Genomic DNA, 22,382 nt, shown 5'->3' with positions numbered 1-22,382 from the left:
CCAGCTCAATCCAGCCTGGGAGGCTGCTTTGCTGCTGGCCATCCCCACCCAGCCTGCCTGCCAACACTTCCTCTCAGGGGTTAACCTTCATCTCCCAGGAATTTCAAGCTCAGTGGGAACAAGATGGGCTCCTGTAGCTTCAGAGCAAACTGGTCCAGCTGAGCTCAGACATCAGTTTGGGAAAGCAAAGGAAGTGAAAGCCTTGCTCTGCCGGCAGCAGAAAAGCCAGAGATTAGTGAAAGCTTTTCAGGGAACTTCCCTCTTGCTGTGCAAAGGTCTGGCATCCTGCTGACAGCTGCTGGGATTTTACATCTTCACTTACCTATGTCAGGCAATAATTTGCATTGCTTGGAAATTTCCAGCTTCACACATGGCCTCAAAATGAGATCTGCTGTTCTCAAAATGTTGTTTGTGCCACACTTCCAATGTCTGTAGAGAGAGCTGGTCTCACACCACTGGCTCTTCTTTATCAGCTAAGTTGCATTAGACAGAATCTAAAAATACATTAAATACTTTCTAATATTACTTTTTGACATAAGCAGTTACTATAGCTGCAACAAGGATGTTGCAAGAAAATGCATGAGGGTTGCATAACTCCTTTTATTCAGCAGGGATATGTGCACTGAAAGGTCAAAAGGCCTTGGAATAAGGTTTTTTGTTTCTATGTTTGCCTTAGCATTCATACTTTAACAAAAATATCACAAACAACTTCAAGACCTCAAATGAGCACTTGATCTCCTTTTACTTCAAAGAAGAAACTAATTTAGCTTAGCTACAAAAAAACCTACCTGCAATGCAAAATTCAAGGAGATGCTGTCTAATATGTGAGAATCTGACAGATAACAGTTGACAAAAAAGCAGCATCTGAGCAAGCTGGGGGTCTGTTGCTTAGTGAGAGGGAATTCAACAGCTCAGAGAACCCACCAAATACTATGTGTTTATCACACAGAAGTAGTTTTTTATACCAATTGCACAGAGATGTAGCTCTCTCAAGAAACATCCAGTTTGATATTCATTAATTTACAAAGCACATAGATGAGGCAGAGCAGTACTCCTGAAATAAAGGCAAACCAAGGCCCTGGAAGATGTACAAGTCTGTTTTTTCTTGTCCTGTAACAGTGGTGGATGTGAAATGAAAGCCTCAATAACCCTGCTCTAGATACCAACCCAAGCTTCCACCCAAACATACCAAGACTACCAATTTTAGAAAAAATGTCTTCTCTTGTTCCCCAAATCCTAGATTGATACTGCAGCCCTCACATTTCTGGATAAATCCATTAAGTTCTTCAGTGTCTGCAAACTGGTCTTTAAAAGGGAGGGATTAAAAAAAAAATTAATGGGAAAGCAGTTAAAGGCAAATAACCATTCCCTGCACTTGTGCTGTCACTCCTGTGAAGCTGCTATGGCTGCTGTTCTGGTAAGCTTCTCTTCTGCACCACTTCATTTGCTCAAGTACAAAACAGGGATCATTTCATTAGTGAAATCTGGATCCCCACAATAAAGACTACTCACTTTGTTGAACAAACTAGTATTGCCTTTGAATAATATGAGCAGACTGATCCTCAGTGCTAGTGGAAGAATTCATTCACCTCCAGCTAAGGGGCACTTTGCTCAGCCCTCTGTGAATCCCTACTGCCCAGAGCTGCATGGGTGCTGATTCCAAGGAACCTCAGGATCCTTCCTAGACCTTCCTCAGTAGAGTATCTCATTTATAGTACAGCCTTACTGTGCTTTTATGGCTTCCTGCTAACAAATACACTGGTCAATCAACCCACTGCTCACTAATTAAATCAGCTGTAAGACCTCCAGAGCTCATTTTGTACACACCAAATCCAAAACATTATTTGTGAAGATCCTGGCAGAAGGGAGCTCATAGCAACTCCTAGTTCCCATGGAAAGTTGACAAATATGAGTAGGTTATCAACATATTTCCACAGCAGTTCTAAATTCATCCTTATCATTCCTGTGCACTCTTCAACTATTGCTATATAACAAAAGCTAAAAATAAAAAATCCAAGGTCTGTATTGTCCCTTTTATATTAACTCTTTCCAGCTACAAACATTCCCAGCTGTAAATTCACTTTGTTCTCCAGCTCTGCATGGGAAATCCATGCACCCAGCCCCACAGCCTGCGTTGTAACCCTGGCATCCATCACACACAAGCATTTCTCTTTCACAGAGAAAATCATGAAACAATTGCAGGTTTTTACAGACTCCTCTCCTGTCTCAGAGAAGCCAGCCAGACCCAAATTTCCCAGTCATAAACCAGGGAACTACACAAATGCACCAGCAGCCAGGGCAGGAAGGTCAGTGTTTGCTGTCTCACACATTTGCCCATTCTTTGATTTTCACTGCTCGAGCTTGGATTCCCTCACATACAATCCAGGAGATATTTTGATTTCCTTTCTGCTCCATCTCCCTACTTTCCAGGCACTGCTAAGTTATTTAACATGTCAGTAGCATCAGCAGTATCTTTAATACATCAGCAGAGCTAAGTAGTGAGCAAGTAAGCACAAGGGCTTCAGAAGGATGGTGGTTACCATGCTCCAAGCCAAGCAAAGAAGAACTTAGTGTTCACCTTTATGAGGGGAGTTTTTATTTACCAACACTCCCCAAAACTATTTTTAGTAACCTTGCATTTCCATCAGCATGTACAAACACTGTTTGTGTTATACCATGAATAAATACAGAAGAAAAAGAGCTTTTCCCACAACAGCCTTTATGGGCTACTTTTAATTAAAATCAGTTTAATGATTGATAAGCTCTAGTATTTCCAGCAGCAAATCATAAGTGGTTGACTGTTTCCAGAGACAGTGAAAAAAACTGAAGATAATATAACTACATAAGCTAGCATAGTTAGTTGGTTTACTGGTTGTCAACACAGGAAAAATTTGAGGGTTTAACATGTAAATTCAAGAGCAAAAACTAAATCAGTATTTTGTAGGAATCAGAAAGTTCAGCTATATAAACTGAGGGAATCATTGTTTCCAAGGCTTACTTTTAGTCTCTCACAAAATTCCTTTTGACATATTCCCTACATCAGAATGAACAAGCAGGAATTTTCAGTATCTGATTAGTATTTAGGAAGGGGATGTCCCATGTATCAATTCTGTGCAGTTGCTACCAGGAAAGGTTCTTCACTTGTGCCTCTTAAGCAAATGGAGGAACACTGCAAATCCCTGTGGCCTCATGTCCTTCCTCTGCTCCCTGGGCTCCCAGAGGCAGCAGAATGCAATTCCATGTGCCTGAGCACACATTTGTGGAGACATCTCCTCCTTAGAAACAGAACAAATCATCTGCAGCTGATCAGCCACACAGAAAATAGGAGTGAGTATAGGGAGTGTGAAATCCTAGAGCTCTACCAGGACCCTCCCTAGCCCCACATCTTCCTTGGTCACCAAGAATGCAGGGCTGTCTCAGACAGCTGCTGCATCCACCTGCCTTCCTCAGCCAGTGCTGGTGGGAGGAGCACACAACACACAGGAGGGAGCATTTCCTCTTTTGTACTGTTATTTTATTTTGTAGTAAGATCCACGTAGTATATAAAATATAACAGGAAAAACTGAACGAAGCCTAGAAAATGAACCGAGGAGTTCAGCTGCCAAACCACCACAGCTCTACTTCCCTGGGTTCATGAAGTCTCCAGAACTCATGGACTGTTTGCTTGTACTATTACAGTTCTCTAGCATATGAGCCTACACCAAAAGCTGATATGTTCCAATTAAGCCATAGTTAAGTGACAGATGTAGAGGAAAAAAAAAAAACAAAGTGGCTTTTGTAAGCCACAGCTGCCCTTGACAGAGGTTACAATGATGTCTAACTACTGTAATGCACATTACATCAAGAACCTTGAAAGAGCCTCTGAGAAAACGGCTTCACATTAAGCATTTTAAAGAAAGGTCATAAATACTGCACTGTACCAACAGTACCTCCCAATGTCCTCCTTATGCCTGAGGAGCATTTGTGTTTTGTAAGAAGCTACTACATAGATGACACCAAACCTAGAGGTAGGTTATAGGCCAAGGTAAGTTACAGGCAAAAAAAAAAGAAAAAAAGAAAAAATCCCTTTAGAGCTAGTCACTGCACAGACTGCCCAGCAGGAAGCAAGGCAAAGTGTCAACAACTCTTTCCTCCCACCCTAAACATTGTTCACACAGTGCATTTAGTTCCTAGTGCCCTAAGAATGAGAGTGGACCATCAGCTGCTAGTAAATGCAGTCATGCCAAGAGAACAGCTTGAAGTTATTCAAGCAAAAACCTGTTACTGTGCAAAACTGGTGCACTGGACTGTTACCAACCAGACCTGCAAGCTTAGCAAGTGACCCAACAGTAGAGAACCAAGGTGTTTTTCTTTTGACTGGGAAATACTTTAGTAACCAACAGGAGAACATACTGCTGAGTCTACATGGAAGGAGTCAAATATCAGCTTGTATCAAAACTTTTAAAGACAAAAAAAAATTGAAAAAGGTTTAAAAAAAGCACACTTTGATGAGACCAAGTTTTTAAAAAGTTCCTGTACCAAACAAGCCGCTAGAACAGCTCATCTCCCCTAAATCCTGGGATCAACACAAGGTTGATAACAAATGTATGTACATTGAGAAACACACCTGCAAGTACAATAGTTACAGCAAATTAACCCCAAGTTTTAATGGTGTATGTAATGCCTTCAGGTCACAAAATGTGGACAAAACGTTCATCTTAACTCCCTCTGTGCACTATTGGTGATAATCAAAGTAATGATGCTGAAGATTCATTTTATTTCTACTTCCAAAGGAAAAGGGTAAATGGTTAAATATGTGTTGTCCAATTTGTTCTCCACTATACGTACACCCACACACATACACACACCCCTCAAACTGCACTGACATTTCTTTTTGACCAAAAGAGTAGATCCTGGGAGTAAGTGCAAAATGCAAAATCAACTGACAGAAAATGCTGAACAAACAGCATCATAAAAATACAAAATATTTATATTACTGAACTATTAACAGATGATGTTCTCTGTTTCTTTAAAACTTTGGAACCACATAGCTGATTTCTTAAATCTAGTCCATGCCAGCTTCCAGAACTATTAATGTTTTAGTTAGCTTCATTCTTTGATGCTTCATCAAAATTTTCTACGAGATCTGAAAAAGATGAAGATATTTAATACAGTAATGCCCAGTAAGATTACCTTTGTAAGTTTAATGAAAATGCATATAATTACAGGAAAGGTTAAGTAATACTTAATTACACTTAGGGAAACCATGTCTTTATGGGCAGATTTCAAAGGGCTTTAGAAAATATTGTTTGTTTAAACATACACAAAGAACTAGAAATGCAGAAACACGCCAACAGTGAAAATTCTAACATTAAGTGATTAAGAGCTGATTTTCAAAGGTGCTGTACTAGCTGCAGTCAAGTTTTGAGCATCAGCATTCTTTAAAAAATGCCTGCCATTTTAGAGAATTGAATTTTATGCAAGGTCACAAAGAAATAAACCAGTGCCAAGGCAGGAGGAATTCCATCTCTGGTACACCCATTTTGTTTTAGCTAACACACCATCCCAAAGGATGCAGTGGAATGTGGTTATTGATAAAATAGTTATTCACTGACAAATAAAGAACTTGTCATATTTACTTCCAGACACACTGGCATAAGTCCTTTTTCTTCTGCTATAGAAATAAAAACTCCCACTTCTGACCCTGATACAAAAACAACCTGGTAACTATGCCAATTATGTCATTGTGCAGTCCTAAAGCCCTGTTTGGATATTTAGATACCTGTTCAACCTCACTGAAACTACTTCAACCTAGTTTCAGTCAATAATTAAGGTAGTTGCACAAGGTAATCTACTTCTCAAAAGTTGGAATCCCAAATCATATTTTAATGCTGTCCTATATAAGAAACCTCCTTCAGCAAGTGAGGAGTATGATCACATCAAAAGCTACATATTTAAATGAATGAATCAGAATATTTATATCTTAAGTGGACATAAAAGTGTCTATGTGCCTACCTGGGACATCATCATCTTCTTCATCAATATCTTCAGATTTTGGCGCTTTACTATCCAACACTATAAAAAAAATTTGGTGCTGAGTTCTCATAATACAGAATCAGGGACACTTACACAACAAAATAAAAACCATAGATGTGAAAAAAGCAAGCACTTCCTCAATCCCCAGTAGTGACAAACACAAATGACCAGGTACTGAGAGTTACCAGCATGACCAAAAGGCTTCCTTGGGGACATTGTGACAGCAAAGCATTAGCAGAGCCATCTTCAGATGCTATGGGGTATTCATCAAGAGTTTGGAAAAGATCAAATTATACAGAAAAAACCCAGCATGACTCAATCTTCTCAGTGAAGTCCCATGTTTCAATGCAACAATAATATGGCACCAACCAGTGACCAACACATCATTTGATTCAAATATGCTTATGATGATCCATCTCTCTAAATTTTAGAAGATATTTTATGCATTACTAAAGAAGAAAAACCCTTAACTTTCACTTAAACTCTGAACATGAATGCTGGAGTAATTAAAACTGATTTAAAAGGAATAACTGTGTGTTGAAAACATTAGAACAGGTGATGTATATTCCATTCCAAACACAGACAACTGCAACACATCCAACTACAGTCATCTTAATGGCCATATCAGCCTAACTGGAACTGTACCTGATCTTTATTCTTAATTGTAAAATTACAGTAATAGTTATACCAAATACACCCTTCCACCCATGCTCCCAAGGTTTTAAAATTAATAGAAAATAAAGAATCATATGCATAACTGTGATTTAAGTTTGTTTTTTTTTCCCATTAAAACTTTGATTTTTAAGTAGCTTTTTTTAAAGCCTTGCTTGGATTCCAAAGAGAATTGTAGAGCAGAAGAACATATTGCTTCTTCTACAATTGCAATAGAAATGTTTTGTATGAACAAAGAAAACAGAATAGATTCCCTGACAAAAAGAACTGGTTGAGTTTTTCCAAGTAAAACCTTGTTTTCCCCTAAGCATTCTGCCATACACAGCTGTACACCTGCTACCATAGCATGCCAGGCTTACCCATTTCTTTTAAATCAGGGCCTGCCTGTGTAATCTTGAACCAATAAAGATAAAAAGAAAGTTCTTCCCCCACCCTCTTCTTCCACAGCAGTGGCAAATAAATAAAAGCACACACACATTTCTGACTTTTTAAGTTGTTGTTAAATTTGGGTTAAAACTTTCAGTAGTTCATGTATCCTTTAAGTCAGCTGTGGAAGATTCCAAAAAGACCTACCTTGTCTTGGGAATTGTTCAGCTAACTTCCTGAGACTTGTTAAGCTGTCAGCACCAAGCTGGCTTAAGATGCCTGGAAGCATTTCTGTGATCGGTTTAGCCTCTGCATGACCAGTAATTGCAAAAGTGTTGGCAGAGAGGGAAGCCTGAACCTTGGGGTTGTTGAAGTGAATAACTGTTCCATCATCTTTTATCATGTTCACCTGTTTAAATAGATTAATAACATTTACCTAAGTGTTGTAGCATCTCATTAGACAAGCATAATAACTAAAATTTAGATTTGAAATATCAAAATTTCAGAACTAGCACTCCTCCTAAAGGATAATATAACCATGATAAAAGCACCTGGAGTTAACAGCACCTAAATTCAAAGCTCCAACCTTGCCACATCAGGCTAAGCCATTGCCTTTCACAGGTGCCTGTGTCACCTACCAGGAAAATGTTCCTGCTTCTTCCCAGCTGGCACAGGGCAGGGATGCACACCCAGCTCTGGGGGATCAGGGACCAACTGCACTGAACACACTTCCAGTGCCTTCCCAAGCATTCCACAAGGGCTCTCAAGACTGAGGACACCACCCAGTGATCCTGCTCTCCTTCCCTGGCCTTCTGAATCACTGAGAACCTTACAGCCAGTGTAGTGGCCTGCTTTGGAAAGCTGAAAAGCTTTTTCTTCTAGGGATGGATAAACTATTGTGCAAAAATCATTGTCTGACTGTAGGAAGAGAGTTCTACCCATCCAACACAACAGTGGTATTAAACTTACATGAAAAAATTATTAAGCAATGTTTCTAAGTTACAAGGAATAAAGAGGGATTCAGAACTAAAGATGAGATCTGAAGTACAGAAACATCTAAGTTCTCAATCCTCACACAGCAGCAGAGTTCCAAATATGTTTTGAACAGGAAATCCAGGTGTGTTGCTTTCCTACAAAACTAAGCAATATCCTGTCCTTTGCCCATGGGGAAATGGTAAAGGCTTCAAGCACAGTTATCATCCTGTTACTTAAGAGCCTCTTTCAAAATGACACAAATGTGTTACTCATGCTTGACTCAACATGACTCTTCTGGCTGCACGAAGCTTACCAAGGTCAACCTGCGTTCACTTGAATAAAACATTCCCCAATTATGTCTCTTGCTATCAAGGTAGAAACATTTTGCATCATCTTCCTACACTGAGATATTTAAATTCCTTAATAACTGTGTCTCAATAAAGATCCTGTGCTCTGGATCTTTATTCTTTTGTATACAGAATAAAAATTAAAAAAAAAAACCTGAACATACACTAAGAACTGTGCCTTTCTTTAGTTCATATAGCTCTGCATATTTGTATTAAGCTTAAGAAAACAGACAAACTGAACTGTTTCTGTACCAGAGGTCTGAAAACTTACAGGCAAACCTCACTGAATCTGCATTTGCCTTTGGAAGGGAGGAATGCACTTAGAGACTTCTGCATGCACCTTGCAATCCTGCTTCAATTAATTAATCACAGATTAAATACTGCACTTCTTTAACCAAGCAGTGCAAGTACTACAGCTCCACTGAGCTCACAATGGAGAAACCTCCTCCTCTTCCCATGCATGAGGGTCACTCCCCACACTGTTATGGAAAACATGTTTTATTAATACATGTAAATTAGAGGGATTCAAGGAACACCTGAAACCTTCACATTCCCACTTACATTAACACAGAAGCTGCTTCTGTACAGTCTCTGCAGTGCTTTAAAAAACATTTCCTGGAACTACTGCAAACAATTCCAGCAATTTTTGTGCAGTAAAAGGTCCTAATTTTAATAATACAGACTCAAGCTCTTACTCAAGGCATTTCTAAACCTTCCTTTATACTCTGCACCACACTTGCTCTAGATGTGCCTCCATGTACATTTACTGCTCTTCCCTTTAGAGCAAGTTCACAGAAGTCGAGAATGAAGAGAAATTTTGTTCTGCAATGAATGCTGACACACAGAGCTTATGACCTCCACCACAGACTGCCTGGCCAGCAGAACCTCCACCTTTCCTTCTCCAGGCACATACACATTTATGCCAATGAGGCAATGATACATCATACAACGTTACCTCTCAATAACCAGATCTCTATGGTTTTGCTTGGAAGATAAAACTGTTGTCAAAACTAAAAGCAAACCCACCACACCACCACAAAAACAATAGAGTGAATTTAATTTCAAACAGGACACACTTATGTTTTCACTCTACCTCTTCAATGCCAGCAATGTTATTTACAGCCAGTTTTTTGAGGGAACTCTGAAGTTTTTTGTCATCAGCTGTAGCTGTTCTGTGCACCACCTTCTTCTTTCTGCGAGCTGTTCCCTGGGAAGAATCAAGAGACAACAGTCAGCTCTGCTCAAAATCTCACAACAGTAATTGCAAAAGTCAGGGCACAGTCTGAGCAACATCTTTCAAGTCATGAGACATTTCTATAGATAAAAACGTTTCCCAAATTATTTCCTTTACCTACAGCTTTGGCCATCGTTCCCAATTATAAGTTTTTTCTTAAGCATAAAGACCAAAGAAATACCAACCAGCAGCATATTTTCCCTTCCACTAAACCAGACTACAAAAATCCTACTTAATATTAAGCAACACATTATGAAGTTTCCCCAAGATATTTTTTCCAAAACAAAGCACAAATACAGTGATTTAAATAGCCCCACTTTGGCAACCAAGTCATTAATGCTTTCAGAGTGTTCCACAGACAGCAATTCTGGAATTCCTGCTTTGCAAACTTTTGTACAATCACCCCTACAAGAGGGGATGAGCACCCACACTGAACAAATTACATGTCTTTTTATTGGTCACATTAACTACCCACTGGAGCTCAGAGAAAAGAAACAGCTCAGTGCACAGCCAGTGCCTGGAGCAGGCACAAAGAAGACAATCCCCAGCAGGATGACCATAAAGGCAGAACTGGAACACCCAACAGGTGAGATTAGCTGGAGCTTTCACAGGTCACAACAAGTCACTGAATTAAAACAAAGCTTGCACACTGGAAACTGCTCATCCAGCCACTGTGAACTGAAAGAAACTTGCATTTCAGGTAGTTGCACTGGAGGCCAGATCACACAAAACCTGTATTAGTCAAGCCTGAGCATAATTTTTTCTTTTCTTTCTATGAACTTCAGCCTATACTTTCAAAAACATCTCTGGTGGTTTTCTTACCTTTCCTCCTATTCGGACCTGTGCTTGAAGCTTGGCCAGTTTTTCTTGGTTCATAGTGCTACGTCTAAACAGCAAAAACAAGTTCAACTTAACATCAAAACAGTAACAAAAAAGTCACAGTCCATTTTAAGAGTATTTTTATAATTACAGCTGGTTTTTCAATCTTCTAGAACATCACCCAAAACAGTGTGTCAAACAAACACACAAAAACGCAGCTTTAAAGCCACCCCACCTAAGCAATGCACAGTAGTCCTGCAGTAGGAAGGACCCACGTTTAGCTCAAGTGTCTGTGCCACGATGAGGCACAGATTCCACAGGACATTTCATTCTGCATCAGGCCGAGGTACTCATTTCCAGGATGCCAGTTTACTGCTGGAAGCATTTAAATGAATTACAGGCTCCAACCAGACCCAAACCAGCACATACACCACAACTGGTCTGGGAAAACACCTTATCTTTACGAGGGTCCAGGGACACAGTCACCACTGAACTACCTGGGATAGTTTTCATATAATGAATCTCTGATACTTATGACTAATAAGCGAGATCCAAACTCTGCGAAGTTCGTGTATGGACATATTTACTACATGAACCTCTGGTAGCTTTCCATCCAATACAGTGACTGGGAAGTTTGTCCAGTGCTTCTCCCACGGGTCTGGTGGGACCTTTAAAGGCTGAAAGTCCTGAAAACCCATAATGGGTGAAAAACGCCTCAAGCCTCCCCGCAAAAGGAATGTATTTCGCTGCTCTGCCCCAGAAAATCATCAGAGATCCTCGGAAATCTCCGCATGTGCTTCGTGCCGTGAACGGCGGGGGCAAGGGCGGGAGCGGGGCAGGGAGCGGCGCACGGAGGGACGGAAGGGGCTCAAGGTGCAGCCGCAGAGCAGGGGGAGCGGGAGGGGAGCGCGGCTCATCCCTCAGCAGCCCGTGTACCCGCGGCCCCGCGAGCCAGGGCAGCCCCCGCACAAGGGGCTCCTCGCTCGGCCTCTCCTCGGGGAACGGCCCAGCACTAACCGAGGGGATAGGACCGAGCTGCCGCGGCGCCCCGCCCGCCCCAGGCTGGCAGGGACGCGGCGATACCGGGACGCGGCGATAGCAGGACACGGAGACAGCGGGACACGGCAGGAGCGGGCCCCCTCACCTGAGTGCGGCGGAGCCCCCGCTGCCAACACGCGGCGAGAACAAGATGGCGGCCGAGGAAGGAAAGAGAGGCGCACAGAGAAAGGAAGCGCCGCGCCACGTGACGGCGCCAGCCCGCCCGCAGGTGGGCGGGGTCGCCCACTCATTTACATAGAGGCGGGGTTGTGGCGCGCAAAGGTTTCTGGGAGTTGTAGTCTCCAGGGAGCAGTAGCCATCCGTGCTTCGGGGCAGGGAGCGGTGCCCTGTGATCCAAACTGGGACGCGGCGCTTCCAACCGTGTCACCACTCGCTCTGTCCCCCTTAGTGAACCCTCCCTCATACCCTGCGCTTGCGGTCGGTTTTGCCTTCCCGCCAGCTGGACAAACTCCGGAGAGAGCAGAGCGACCAAAATGTTTATTTCGGAAGGAGAGAATAAACCCGGAACCACCCCCCTCCCACCACTGCCTGCTCCGGGCGGGATAACGCTGGGGTTTGCCCAGGGGGAGTAACCAGGGCTCTGGGGCTCCGGTGCGATGACTCCTACCCCGGGGGTCCCGGCTCCTGTAAGGAGCTGAGCTCATCCCGAGCCCCCCACTCCGTTCCCGCCAGCGGCCTCCCGCGGCACCCCCGGGCCGACCGTCAGAGCGGCGCACCGCCCACATCCGCCATACATCACTTCCTGGGCTTTAAAAAACGGGGAAAAAAAAAAGAAAAAAAAAAAAAAAAAAAGTCCAGTTAAGCGGGTCCTGTCCTGTCCGGAGGTTCGGGGCCGTACCCGGGTGCCGCCGCTGCCCGCGCCGACACCATGAAGGCTCAGCCCGCGGCAGCCTCCATCCTCTGCCTGTGCCTGGTGCTGGCGGCCTGCGCCGCCGCCGCCGCGGGAGGGCTCGGAAAGGGTCAGACAAACGCTTTCTTCGGGCTTTCCCCAACTCCTGTCCCCACTCGGGGCGGGTCCGGTCCCCTCAGCCCGCGGGGGCAGTGGGCGCAGCTTCGGGCTCTGGAGGCGCGGGGGGGCTTTGCGGGGTCTCCGCCGCTGTGGTCGGGTTCTGGCTGAAGCTCCTGAGGGGAGCCCCGGGGAGCAGCCCCGCCGTGCCCTGTGCCTCCGCCGGGCTCCTGGCAGGCGATGAATGGCCCTTCCCTCCGCTTCCCTTGCCCTTGGTGACCGCTCCTCACCCCGCTCCTGGCTTGCCCAGGCTCCCTGTCTAATTACCGTGTCTAATAGCCCGGTTCAGCCGGGGCTGGGCTTCAGCCAGGTGGTGGCTTGGCCGTAGAGGTAAATCTCCTCCTCGAGGCTGGTTGTAACCAATTTGATCAATGACAGCAAAGCTGTGGTGTGGACCCCAGCCAGCCATTCACCATTTAATTCCCCAGATGACTTTCATTCAGAAGATACGCTCTGTAATGTGTTGGGCAATGCTTTAAAAAACACACCGAAGCTCACCACAAAGTGGAGTTTGTTTTAAATATAGAAAAGCTTTTGAAAAGTGTTTCCCAGTTAGAACAATAGAAAGTTTTTATTATTTTAACATTTTGGCCGATGACTGAAATAGCTGAGGTGTCAATATTCTGGGTAAACGTGACTTGTGCTGGGTATTGCTCTGGGATGTTGAGCTTGTACAAATGTGATCCTGTGCCGGGGGCTGCCTCAGCACTGGCTGTGTGGCCGTGAGGGGACAGGGACGAGGCCTCCCCACCCTGCTCTGAGCTCATCTGTTTGATGTGTTGCATCACATATGCTCATATTTGCTCGTATCAGCAGAGATCACGTAACACAAACACTGTGCCACTGCCCTCACCTCCCGGATGCTGAAGGGAGGTGTCCCAAAACCTTGCCTTGTTTTAGGCTTTCTCCAGCTTCTTTGCCACAGTTGTCTGCTGGAGACAATGTCCACTTTCCCCTGTATCTTCACTGGGCAGTCTGTGGCTCCTGATCTCTGTGTAGCACCCAAAATCTGCTCCCCTCAGCACCTTGGGCTGGTTCCTGACTAATCCAAACCCTTAGGGATGGGAGGGGGCAAACCAAGGCTCATGTTTGGCCATCCAGCGCAGTAATTGTTAATTACTGGAACCACGACCTCTGAGGAGGTGTTCCAAGAAGAGTTTGTCTTTGTACAGCTCCTGGATCTCCTTCATCTGAGCTCTCCAGGTGGCTTTTGGCCATGTGCTGTGTTGGCTACTAAAAAAACCCAACCCTGGCTTTGCAGCTGTTAAACATACACTGACTCACTCTTAAGTCAATTGACATAACAAGACTTGTTATCTGGATGCCAGATAAAATATTTCCTGCATCGTTCTGTCACTGTAACACTCAGAAATACGTGCAATGATGTTCTTTCTTGCTCTTCCATGGTATTATCATCAGCAGGAATACTTAGCATAATAGCTTTAGAGCAATTAGTGATTATATGTTGGCTTCAAAGTTAAGTTTCAGTTTAGTTCACCTTCAGTGGGATTTAAGAAGCCAAATGCTGACATGTTTAATTTGTCATTCATCAGATAATAAATGTTCACAAACTGGAAAAGAACAGAGAATAATCAGAAGGCACTTCAATTTTAATATCTGTTTGGGGGATTTTAGTGTCATTTACATACATATATAGAAATATTCATGAGCATGGTATATTTTTGTTAATTAATTTCAATGGGATTCCTCATATAACTGTGTGGGCTGTAAGTATTTCCAGAAGTCTTTCCAGAAGTGAGGCTATAGTTGTTTTTAAAAAAAGAATATAAAATGAGTTGAAAATACTCTCGAGGGTTGGGCTGTTTTCCTCTGTTAGCTGACATGTTAAATTATGCAGCATTTATAAACCCTTCTCTCTGGCAGGTTTTGGAGATCATATTCATTGGAGAACACTGGAAGATGGGAAGAAAGAGGCAGCAGCCAGGTATGTTCATTAGTTTTAAATACAGAAATGTGTCTTCAGAAGCATTCACAGTGGTTCTATTTCAGCCCTAAATTTAACCACAGAAAAGATTCTCTTTTAACAAAAATGAGGGTGGTTTAGGAGACTCTTCAGATCCCTACAGGTTATTGGAGAGAAAATACAGAGTTTTGTTAAGTTTGCTAAGGCACCACTTAGGTTTAATTACTGCAGTCTAATTAAGTGATTGAAGCCCTAGCATGTCTTTGAAACAAGAAAATAATTATTTATCGCAGTAAAGAAAGATATGGTTCTCAAACACACAAATGCAAGTGTAAGTGATGCTCAGTGCCCTTAAACTCAGCAGTGCTGAGTTCCCAAAAATTCCTTGTGCCTGTATAGATGAGGCCTCAGCATGAGGTATTTTGTTTCCATCTGCAGCAAAAATCTGGAAGTTTCAAATTGTAGTGAAGTGACAAAACCTGGTTTGGGCTAAGCTTAAATTCTAAAAAGAGCAATGTCTCTATGAAAAATGACATCTTGACTTTCTTTTCTCCGAGTTCCTTCTGCTTCTTGTTAAAATCCAAGAAGGAGAATGGCATGCTTATAAATTCTACTTGCATTTTAACTTTATAACCCAGATCTGACAATGCTGACATGAGCAGAAATTACTCATGCCTTCCAGGTTTGCTGTTTAATTTAGCTCTGCTCTCAAACTGATCCATCTGGCAAGTTCTACGCTCCAGTGCAGACATTGAATTAACCCAGATGGTACACTTCAGAAGTCTTACAAGTTTTTATAACTTGATACATTGGCTTTTTTGAAAAAAAAAAAAAAAGTAGATTATTTCAGTTTTTAGAGTTATAATTGTAGCAGCAGCAGAGGAAGCTTTAAAATGAGACAGAAGAGGGTGGGAGGGATGGCAAGGTCTGACCTCTCAGGTTTGGGCAGGATTGGTGCTCGGCTCAAAAAGACCCTGCAGCAAGGGATGGGATGGGATGGGTGGGAACCACACTCTCATTGCTGATGCACAGATCTGCTCGCTGATTTGAGCGCGGCAGCATTTCAGTGTTATTGAATTGAAGGCTTGGGAGAAACTACTAGTTGCAACGAAAATGTAAACGTAAAAAGTACAGGGGTTTTTCTCCGACCATAAATCAGGAGATGTAAAATTACACAAAATTATCTGGAATGCATCAAATGAGATGCACCAGAGCCGGTGGTCTAGGAAGTTTCAGACCTTCAGTTTCAATTCTGTAAACTCCACAATGCCATGGGAAGCTGGGGACTTGTCTGGTTTAAGTTCCCTGAGGGCGAGGGCACGGTCCCTCCGTCCCAGCAGTTGCTGCGAAGGCGTTTTTGAGCGGGACGCCTCGCAGGGCGGTGTCGCGGTGCAGAGCCGTGCCGGGGCGCGGCGATTCTCTCCGCCCGCGGGGAGGAGGAGCCCCGGGGTTGGCCGGGCGAGCTGTGGGGGTGTGTGTGTGCCCGTGCCCGGCGGAAGCAGTCGCTCCACGTCCGGGTCGGGTGGCGGTTCGGTGTCGGGGCGATGCCGCTGGTGGTGCTGTGCGGGCGGCCCGGCAGCGGCAAGAGCCGGCGGGCGGCCGAGCTGCGGGAGGCGCTGGGCGGCCCGGAGCGGGCGGCGCACGTCGTGGCCGAGGCGGAGGGCGGCCGGGCGGCGCTGCGGGCCGAGGTGGAGCGGCGGCTGAGCCGGCGGGACGTGGTGATCGTGGACGCGGGCAACGAGCTGCGGAGCATCCGCTACGAGCTGTACTGCGCGGCGCGGCAGGCGGGCACGGCGCGCTGCCTCCTGCACTGCGCCGGCGGCGCGGGCGGCCCCGACGAGCCGCCCTTCGAGGAGCCCGACCCGAGCTGCCGCTGGGACCGGCCGCTGTTCACGGTGCGCGGCGAGGAGCCGCTGCCGCTGGGCGCCATCCGCGCCGCGCTGTTCGAGAGCGCCCCGCCGCCGCCGCACCGCTCCACCCGCACGCAGCCGCTGCAGTCCTGCGGCTTCCTGCACCAGCTGGACCGCGTCACCCAGGACGTGCTGGCCGCCGTGCTGGCCGCGCAGAGGAGCGGGGTGCAGCCCGGAGAGACCGTCCGCGTCCCCGGCGTGGCCGAGGGGCTGGTGCTGAGCCGGCCCGTCAGCGTGGCCGAGCTGAGCCGCCTGCGGAGGCAGTTCATCAGCTACACCAAGATGCAGCCCAGCGATGAAAACCTGCCCCAGCTGGCCAGCATGTTCGTGCAATACCTGAACCGCAGCATCCAGTGAAGTGCCACCCGTGCCACCCAGCAGTGGGGCGGTCCGGCCCCCGAGTACTCCAGCGGGGTGAATGTGCCTTGGGGCACAGACCTGCGGAGCGCGGGTCCCGCCTGTCGGGGATGCTCGGATCGCTGGGCAGCAGCAGCAGCAGCTCGGGGGAGGTGGGCACCGTGTCCTGCAGCAGCCGAGCCAGCTGCATTGCTGGGGGATCTCCAGGGAAGCAGTTCCTCAGCCCTGCCTTCTCCCCACTGGCTTCTTGTAAAAAGGGAGCTACTGCTGCGTCCCCAAGCAATGAAATCTCCTGTGGAGATGCAAACCCCAGTAATCGAATAGTGTGATGTGACAGTGTAAAAGGTGATGACTGTAGGGAAGACTTTTCCCTCCACATTGGCATGTGTGTGTCTGGAATAAGAAGATTGTTTTTCTAGAGCTGCCACCAGAAAATGTCAAACTGCAGAAGAGACTTCAGGTCCAGAACTGGAACAGGCTGTATTTTTAGGATGTGACTGTTTCAAAAAAATCTGACTCACCCAAGAGAGATTTTCAACTTTGCACTGCAAAAGGGTGCTGGCTTAACAGACTTAAACTTCTCTGTTTCAGGTTTAATAATAAAATTGTGCCTTAAATGGAGTAAAGTCTTAATTTACCTGCAGGACTATTTTACTGAAAAACTTGGCCATGTCTTTTGTCTTCAAGGTCATTATACACCCTTAAAACCATCATTTTACACCCTTAAAAACACAAGTTGCTTAAGAATGAGTGCTGTCATAGGAAAAATGAGCTAAAATGACAGAAATAAATGTATTTATTTCTGTTCTGTGTGAAACTCATAAGTCTGTACTGGCTGTGATGGGTAGCTAAGTTTCCAATAATTTTGGGTACAGCTTATATAAACCTCTCACTTTCTGGTGGATGCTTCATTCTTCATTCTAATAAATGGTGGCTTTTGGTTTTAATTTTATGTGTAGTGCTCACTGGGATGAAATGGTGAAGTGGGGCAGGAAGAGTTATTTCAGTTACAGTGTCTGTCTGTCTGGCACACCAGCTGCTAAGGGGCTTTATGCACTGCAGAACTGAGAAATTACTACAAAATGTTTTTATATAAATAAGTTTACTTAACAAGTCAAAATAAAGAGAACAAAGCTGAGAAAACACATCAATTACCACAAACTTCTATGAGTTCTCACTGACTAAGACTTGGTATTTCAAGGAAGTGAGCACTTGCATTTAAAATCTGCTTTTAAAATTTCTCTTTAAAAAGTGTATGCCAGTGCTGACCACCGGACCATTGAACTCTTTCAACGTGAATCACTGATCCTTGATGATAAGAACAATCTTAAATCCTGTCTTAAATCAGCCTCTCCTCAAGAAATAAGCAAAAGAATTTTGGACTCTGTAGAAACAATGAAAAGAAGTCAGAGAGAGGGCACTGAGGCAGTGCAAGCTTTACTAGGGAAATGTGTATTCTTGCTCCTTACTGCAAACAGTTATAAAGTTGATGACATGTAGGTTAATTGTAGATGGCAAATTTGTCTTTAAACAATTCTAAATGTTAATGGCTTCATTTCCACCCTTTCCTCATTCTGAAGTTCATTGCTGAACATTGTTAAGTAGAGATTTCCTTTCATGTCTATTTACATCTGAAGAAAAACTCATACATAGTTCTGCTAGTAATTAATGTTGTTGTGTGCAAAGGTGTTAATAATTCATGTGTATGAAAATTTGACTTTATTTTTATTCCCTAATACCGTGCAGAGTTTACAGTCAGAGAAAGCTTACAGTTTGCTTTGCTTGGCATATCCTGAAAGAAGTATACATATAGGATGTTCTCTCCAGATTCCTTCCTCTCCTCCACCTAATTTTAGGCTGTTCTTACTCTTCTGGAAGCCATATCATTATTGTATGGAAACAATCTCTGGGTACTGTAGCTAGAAAATGTAAAATGAATTATTTGGAAAGAGTGAAATCAAAAATAACTTTGGTCCTTTTGCATTGCATTTTATTTATGCTGCAGTTCCTCACAGACCCTCTCTCCTTAGCCCTGGTACTGGACACATCTATCACAGTTAGTTTCAGCATACAAATGTGTGGGAAGCCATGCAGGCAGCCAAAGGGTTTGCTGGGTTTTTGGGTTTGCTGGTTTGCTCAGTGAGACTTGGGCTGTAATGGGCAGAGATTGTCACCCACTGGATTGTCTTAAACAGTCATGAAAATCCATCCTGAGATCTCTCAGGCAGCTGCTGTCATTAACCATTGCCAGTAATCCAGGGGAAAAAAACATGACCAGTTGTGTATCTGAGGAATCTAAACTAAGAAGAGAAAGTCTCCTCCTCTACACAAGCAGTTATTGGCTGGCAGCTATAATAAATTATTTTATCATGTTTTAAGATTGGGAAAACTTTCTGCAAGACAATCGTAGAGCACTCCATAATCTCTTTATATCTTACTTATTTCCCATTACATTTAGCCTTTGAGGAAGCCTTGACTATTAAACTGCACATGTAATAGAATTTCTTTGACAGTTTTCTTTCTTCTTTTTTTTAGTGGTTTGCCTCTTATGGTTATCATCCACAAGTCCTGGTGTGGAGCTTGCAAAGGTAAGTGCATTGAATACTAGAGCTTGCTGAAATTTCTAATGAAATTGAACACTTTCTAATTGAAATTGTCTTTGTACAGACATCATGTAGCCATGAGAAATGTGAATTTTGCATCCAAAATGTAACTAATGATATTTGTATTTCATTGAGAGTGGAATAATATGGCAGTGTCATAGCAAACAAGCTGGGTGTATGGCTAAGCCTTAAAGGATGGGGTAGTTGAGTGGGAGTGGTGGTTTACAGCAGGATTTCTGTTTCTGTGGCACTGGATCAAATAGAACCACCTCTGTGTGTTGGGCAGGCTTCAGCCCATGGCTGCCAGGCAAGAATTGCTTCAGTTACCTCCTGTTCTGAGCCTGGAAGGGTTGGACACATACATTCCATTTACCCACTGCTTATTGAGAAGTGCCACCTCTCCAGAGGGAGGCATGAAGTGGAGATTTTGATATTGACCTGAAAATCTGAAATATTTTCCACTGCTTTTACATGCCTCTTATTTTTATTTTTTTTCTTTAGCTTTGAAGCCAAAGTTTGCTGAATCCAAGGAGATCTCTGAACTTGCCCATAATTTTGTTATGGTCAACCTTGAGGTAGGCTGCCTTCTGCTCTGTATCCATGTTCTGCCTAGTAATGAAGCATTTGGAATCTGACTCAACTGGTTGCATCCTGTTTTGTGTACATCCTAAATCCTGCACTCCTAAATAGGCATTCAGGATTGATTGATAGAGCTCATTGTTATAAAAAGACATTTTTCAGTCTGGTTATTTTAATTTTGTTTATAAACCTGGCTCTCTGCCATTTCCTCTTTAACAGTTTGTACCTTGTGTGATTCAGTTTCCACAAGAAAGGGATTTATGTTCATTCTCTCAGTACATATCAAATATTCCTGCACCAGAGTGGGATGAGTAATGCAGATTGATAGACCAGAAAAAATATTGTTTTTACAAATGATATTTATGTAGGTAAAAATAACTTTCTTCCCTTGGAGAGTGGAGGATTCTGCAGTTACTTAGCATCTCTTCAAGATGTAAATTGCTCAGGGTAGAAGGAATCTGAAGGCAGTAACTTGTTTCTGTAAAAGGCACCATGTTTGTTAGCTGTCTTGCTAATGGCTTTCCTCTCTCCTGCCTTGCTGTGGAAGGATGATGAAGAGCCAAAGGATGAAGCCTTTAGTCCTGATGGAGGTTACATTCCCAGAATCCTTTTCATGGGTAAGGCATCCACAGCTGTTGTGCCCATTCACAGCACTGGGTTCTTACTGTTTCCATCTGAATTTCCTGTTGGATTTCTTATTTCACAGACCCCAGTGGAAAGGTCCACCCAGAAATCATAAATGAGAGAGGAAACCCCAGCTACAAGTATTTCTATACCAACGCTGATCAAGGTATGTGCTGAATTGTTTGAAGTACATTTTTAATGAGATGAAGCTTTGCAGTGGAGAGAAATTATGTTAATTTAAAGTGTAACTGGGAGTGGTTAAATACAGTGTGAGTGATTCTCTGATACCTCAGTAACCATATTCAGAATCAAGACTCACCTTAATACCTACTAAAAGTCTCTAGGACTTAATTTTGTCTCCAGTTCAGGCATGGGAAATCATGGAAATTGCATGATCCAGCCACACATAGTTGGGGTAAGGGTGCAGGACTGTTTTTTCCTTACAGATTAATCTGTAGATCTACATTCTGTAACTGTGTTGTTTTAAATCACTTTCATTACCAGTTCACCTTGATGTTTTCACCCTGAGATTAATGGTTGGTGTCTCTCTGTTTAATCTTTCAGTTGTCCAAGGGATGAAGGAGGCCCAGGAGAAGCTGACAGGCGATGCTTTCAAACAAAAGCACCTGGGAGATGAACTATAATGAATACACTGAATTTACCTTTTCATCACTTCAAAACTGAGAGGAAATGATTAAACAGACTAAGAATGTAGATGCACTGAAGGGACATAATTCCCCTGTCAGCAATGTTAGGTTAAAAACCCTGTTTGGAGTTCACACACACACACACACACACACACACCAGTTACAGTGTTTTCTCTGCCTGGCAGTTGGCACTGTGGTGGTTCTTTACAACTGGATAATGTGCAAACACATCTCTCTGTGTGTTTGAGAAGCCACTAATATTTGGTGTTAAAAGGGAGGTGTGTAGGGAAGACAGAATTTGAGGACAATGTGATGGGAAAAACTAGAAGTAGCCATCATTTTGACACTAATCAGGGTTGAATCTCTCTTTTCTCACTGGTATTATGTGATCCCATAGTTTTTACTGGGCATTCCCATCACTGGGGCATGTTCCTGGGCCAGTTGTTTTCTAGCTATCCAAAACCATGAATTCTGCCACTACACCAAGTAGAATACATTTCATGAATGTCCAAATAGCATGTGAATTATCAGCTCTGCAAATGTATTATTGTGTAAAACTGTGTGATTCATCTTTATTTGCCTTTGGGCAGAAATGTAACTTTTTCCTTATGCACTCACCTTTTGATTGTTCCATCAAGTGAGGGTGGGTTGTGTTGAAGCTTTATGGGGTTTCCCCTTTTATTCTTTGAATGTTTTTGGCGAATGCCTTGCCATCACATTGTACTGTATTTTTGTACCAGGGTGAAAAAATTAAACCTTTTTAAAAATAAGCATGCAGAGAGTGGTTTGTGGTTAAGGGCGTAGCTTTATGTTCTTAAGCATGGGGGATATGTTTGGTTTGTTTGATTTTGTTTGTTTTTGTTTGTTTTGTTTGGTTTTGTTTGTTTTGTTTGTGTTGCAGTGGTTATTAATGTTGACTGTCACAGCTGAAGGTTTCTCCTTTTTTGTAATTAAAATACATAATTTGTTTTCCCATACAATTACAATTCACCATTCTTACTCTACCCCCACTGTTGAAGGCAATATGTTTATTTACTGGAACTGAAGAGAAGAATAGCAGGGAGTAAAATCACCCCTCCTGACCTGCTGGGGACACTTTTCCTAATGCAGCCCAGCTTGCTGTGGGCTTCTTTGTCACTGAGTGCATTGCTGGCCATGATCAGCTGTTCTCCACCTGGATTCCCATATTCTCCTGTGCAGCAAAACAGATTTCCAGACTTTCTTGTTTCCAGTTGAAGGGCTTTG

The 22,382-nt window shown here is 43.6% G+C and overlaps 3 protein-coding genes across 3 annotated transcripts; 2 read left to right on the top strand and 1 right to left on the bottom strand.

The window, feature by feature from the left end:
- Positions 1–4,951: 4,951 nt before the first annotated feature.
- Positions 4,952–11,717, bottom strand: BTF3L4 (basic transcription factor 3 like 4). The gene is made up of 6 exons (XM_064719337.1): positions 11,573–11,717; positions 10,432–10,495; positions 9,469–9,582; positions 7,261–7,462; positions 5,995–6,054; positions 4,952–5,125 (listed from the first exon to the last, which is right to left on the bottom strand). The coding sequence occupies exons 2-6, from the start codon at positions 10,483–10,485 to the stop codon at positions 5,079–5,081; spliced, it is 477 nt and encodes a 158-aa protein (XP_064575407.1). The 5' UTR covers positions 10,486–10,495; positions 11,573–11,717; the 3' UTR covers positions 4,952–5,078.
- A 474-nt stretch (positions 11,718–12,191) lies between these two features.
- TXNDC12 (thioredoxin domain containing 12) lies at positions 12,192–22,138 on the top strand. The gene is made up of 7 exons (XM_064719336.1): positions 12,192–12,446; positions 14,378–14,438; positions 19,220–19,272; positions 19,789–19,862; positions 20,414–20,483; positions 20,573–20,656; positions 21,055–22,138. Exons 1-7 carry the CDS (start codon positions 12,356–12,358, stop codon positions 21,132–21,134), a joined length of 513 nt encoding a protein of 170 aa, XP_064575406.1. The 5' UTR covers positions 12,192–12,355; the 3' UTR covers positions 21,135–22,138.
- Positions 15,427–19,165, top strand: KTI12 (KTI12 chromatin associated homolog). The gene has a single exon (XM_064719677.1). It carries the CDS (start codon positions 15,962–15,964, stop codon positions 16,682–16,684), a length of 723 nt encoding a protein of 240 aa, XP_064575747.1. The 5' UTR covers positions 15,427–15,961; the 3' UTR covers positions 16,685–19,165.
- Positions 22,139–22,382: the final 244 nt, after the last annotated feature.

The sequence above is a fragment of the Zonotrichia leucophrys genome, chromosome 8, assembly GCF_028769735.1.
Source record: "Zonotrichia leucophrys gambelii isolate GWCS_2022_RI chromosome 8, RI_Zleu_2.0, whole genome shotgun sequence".
NCBI lineage: Eukaryota > Metazoa > Chordata > Aves > Passeriformes > Passerellidae > Zonotrichia > Zonotrichia leucophrys.
Note: the sequence above shows the minus strand (reverse complement) of the source record. Positions and strands in the feature narration are given on the sequence as shown.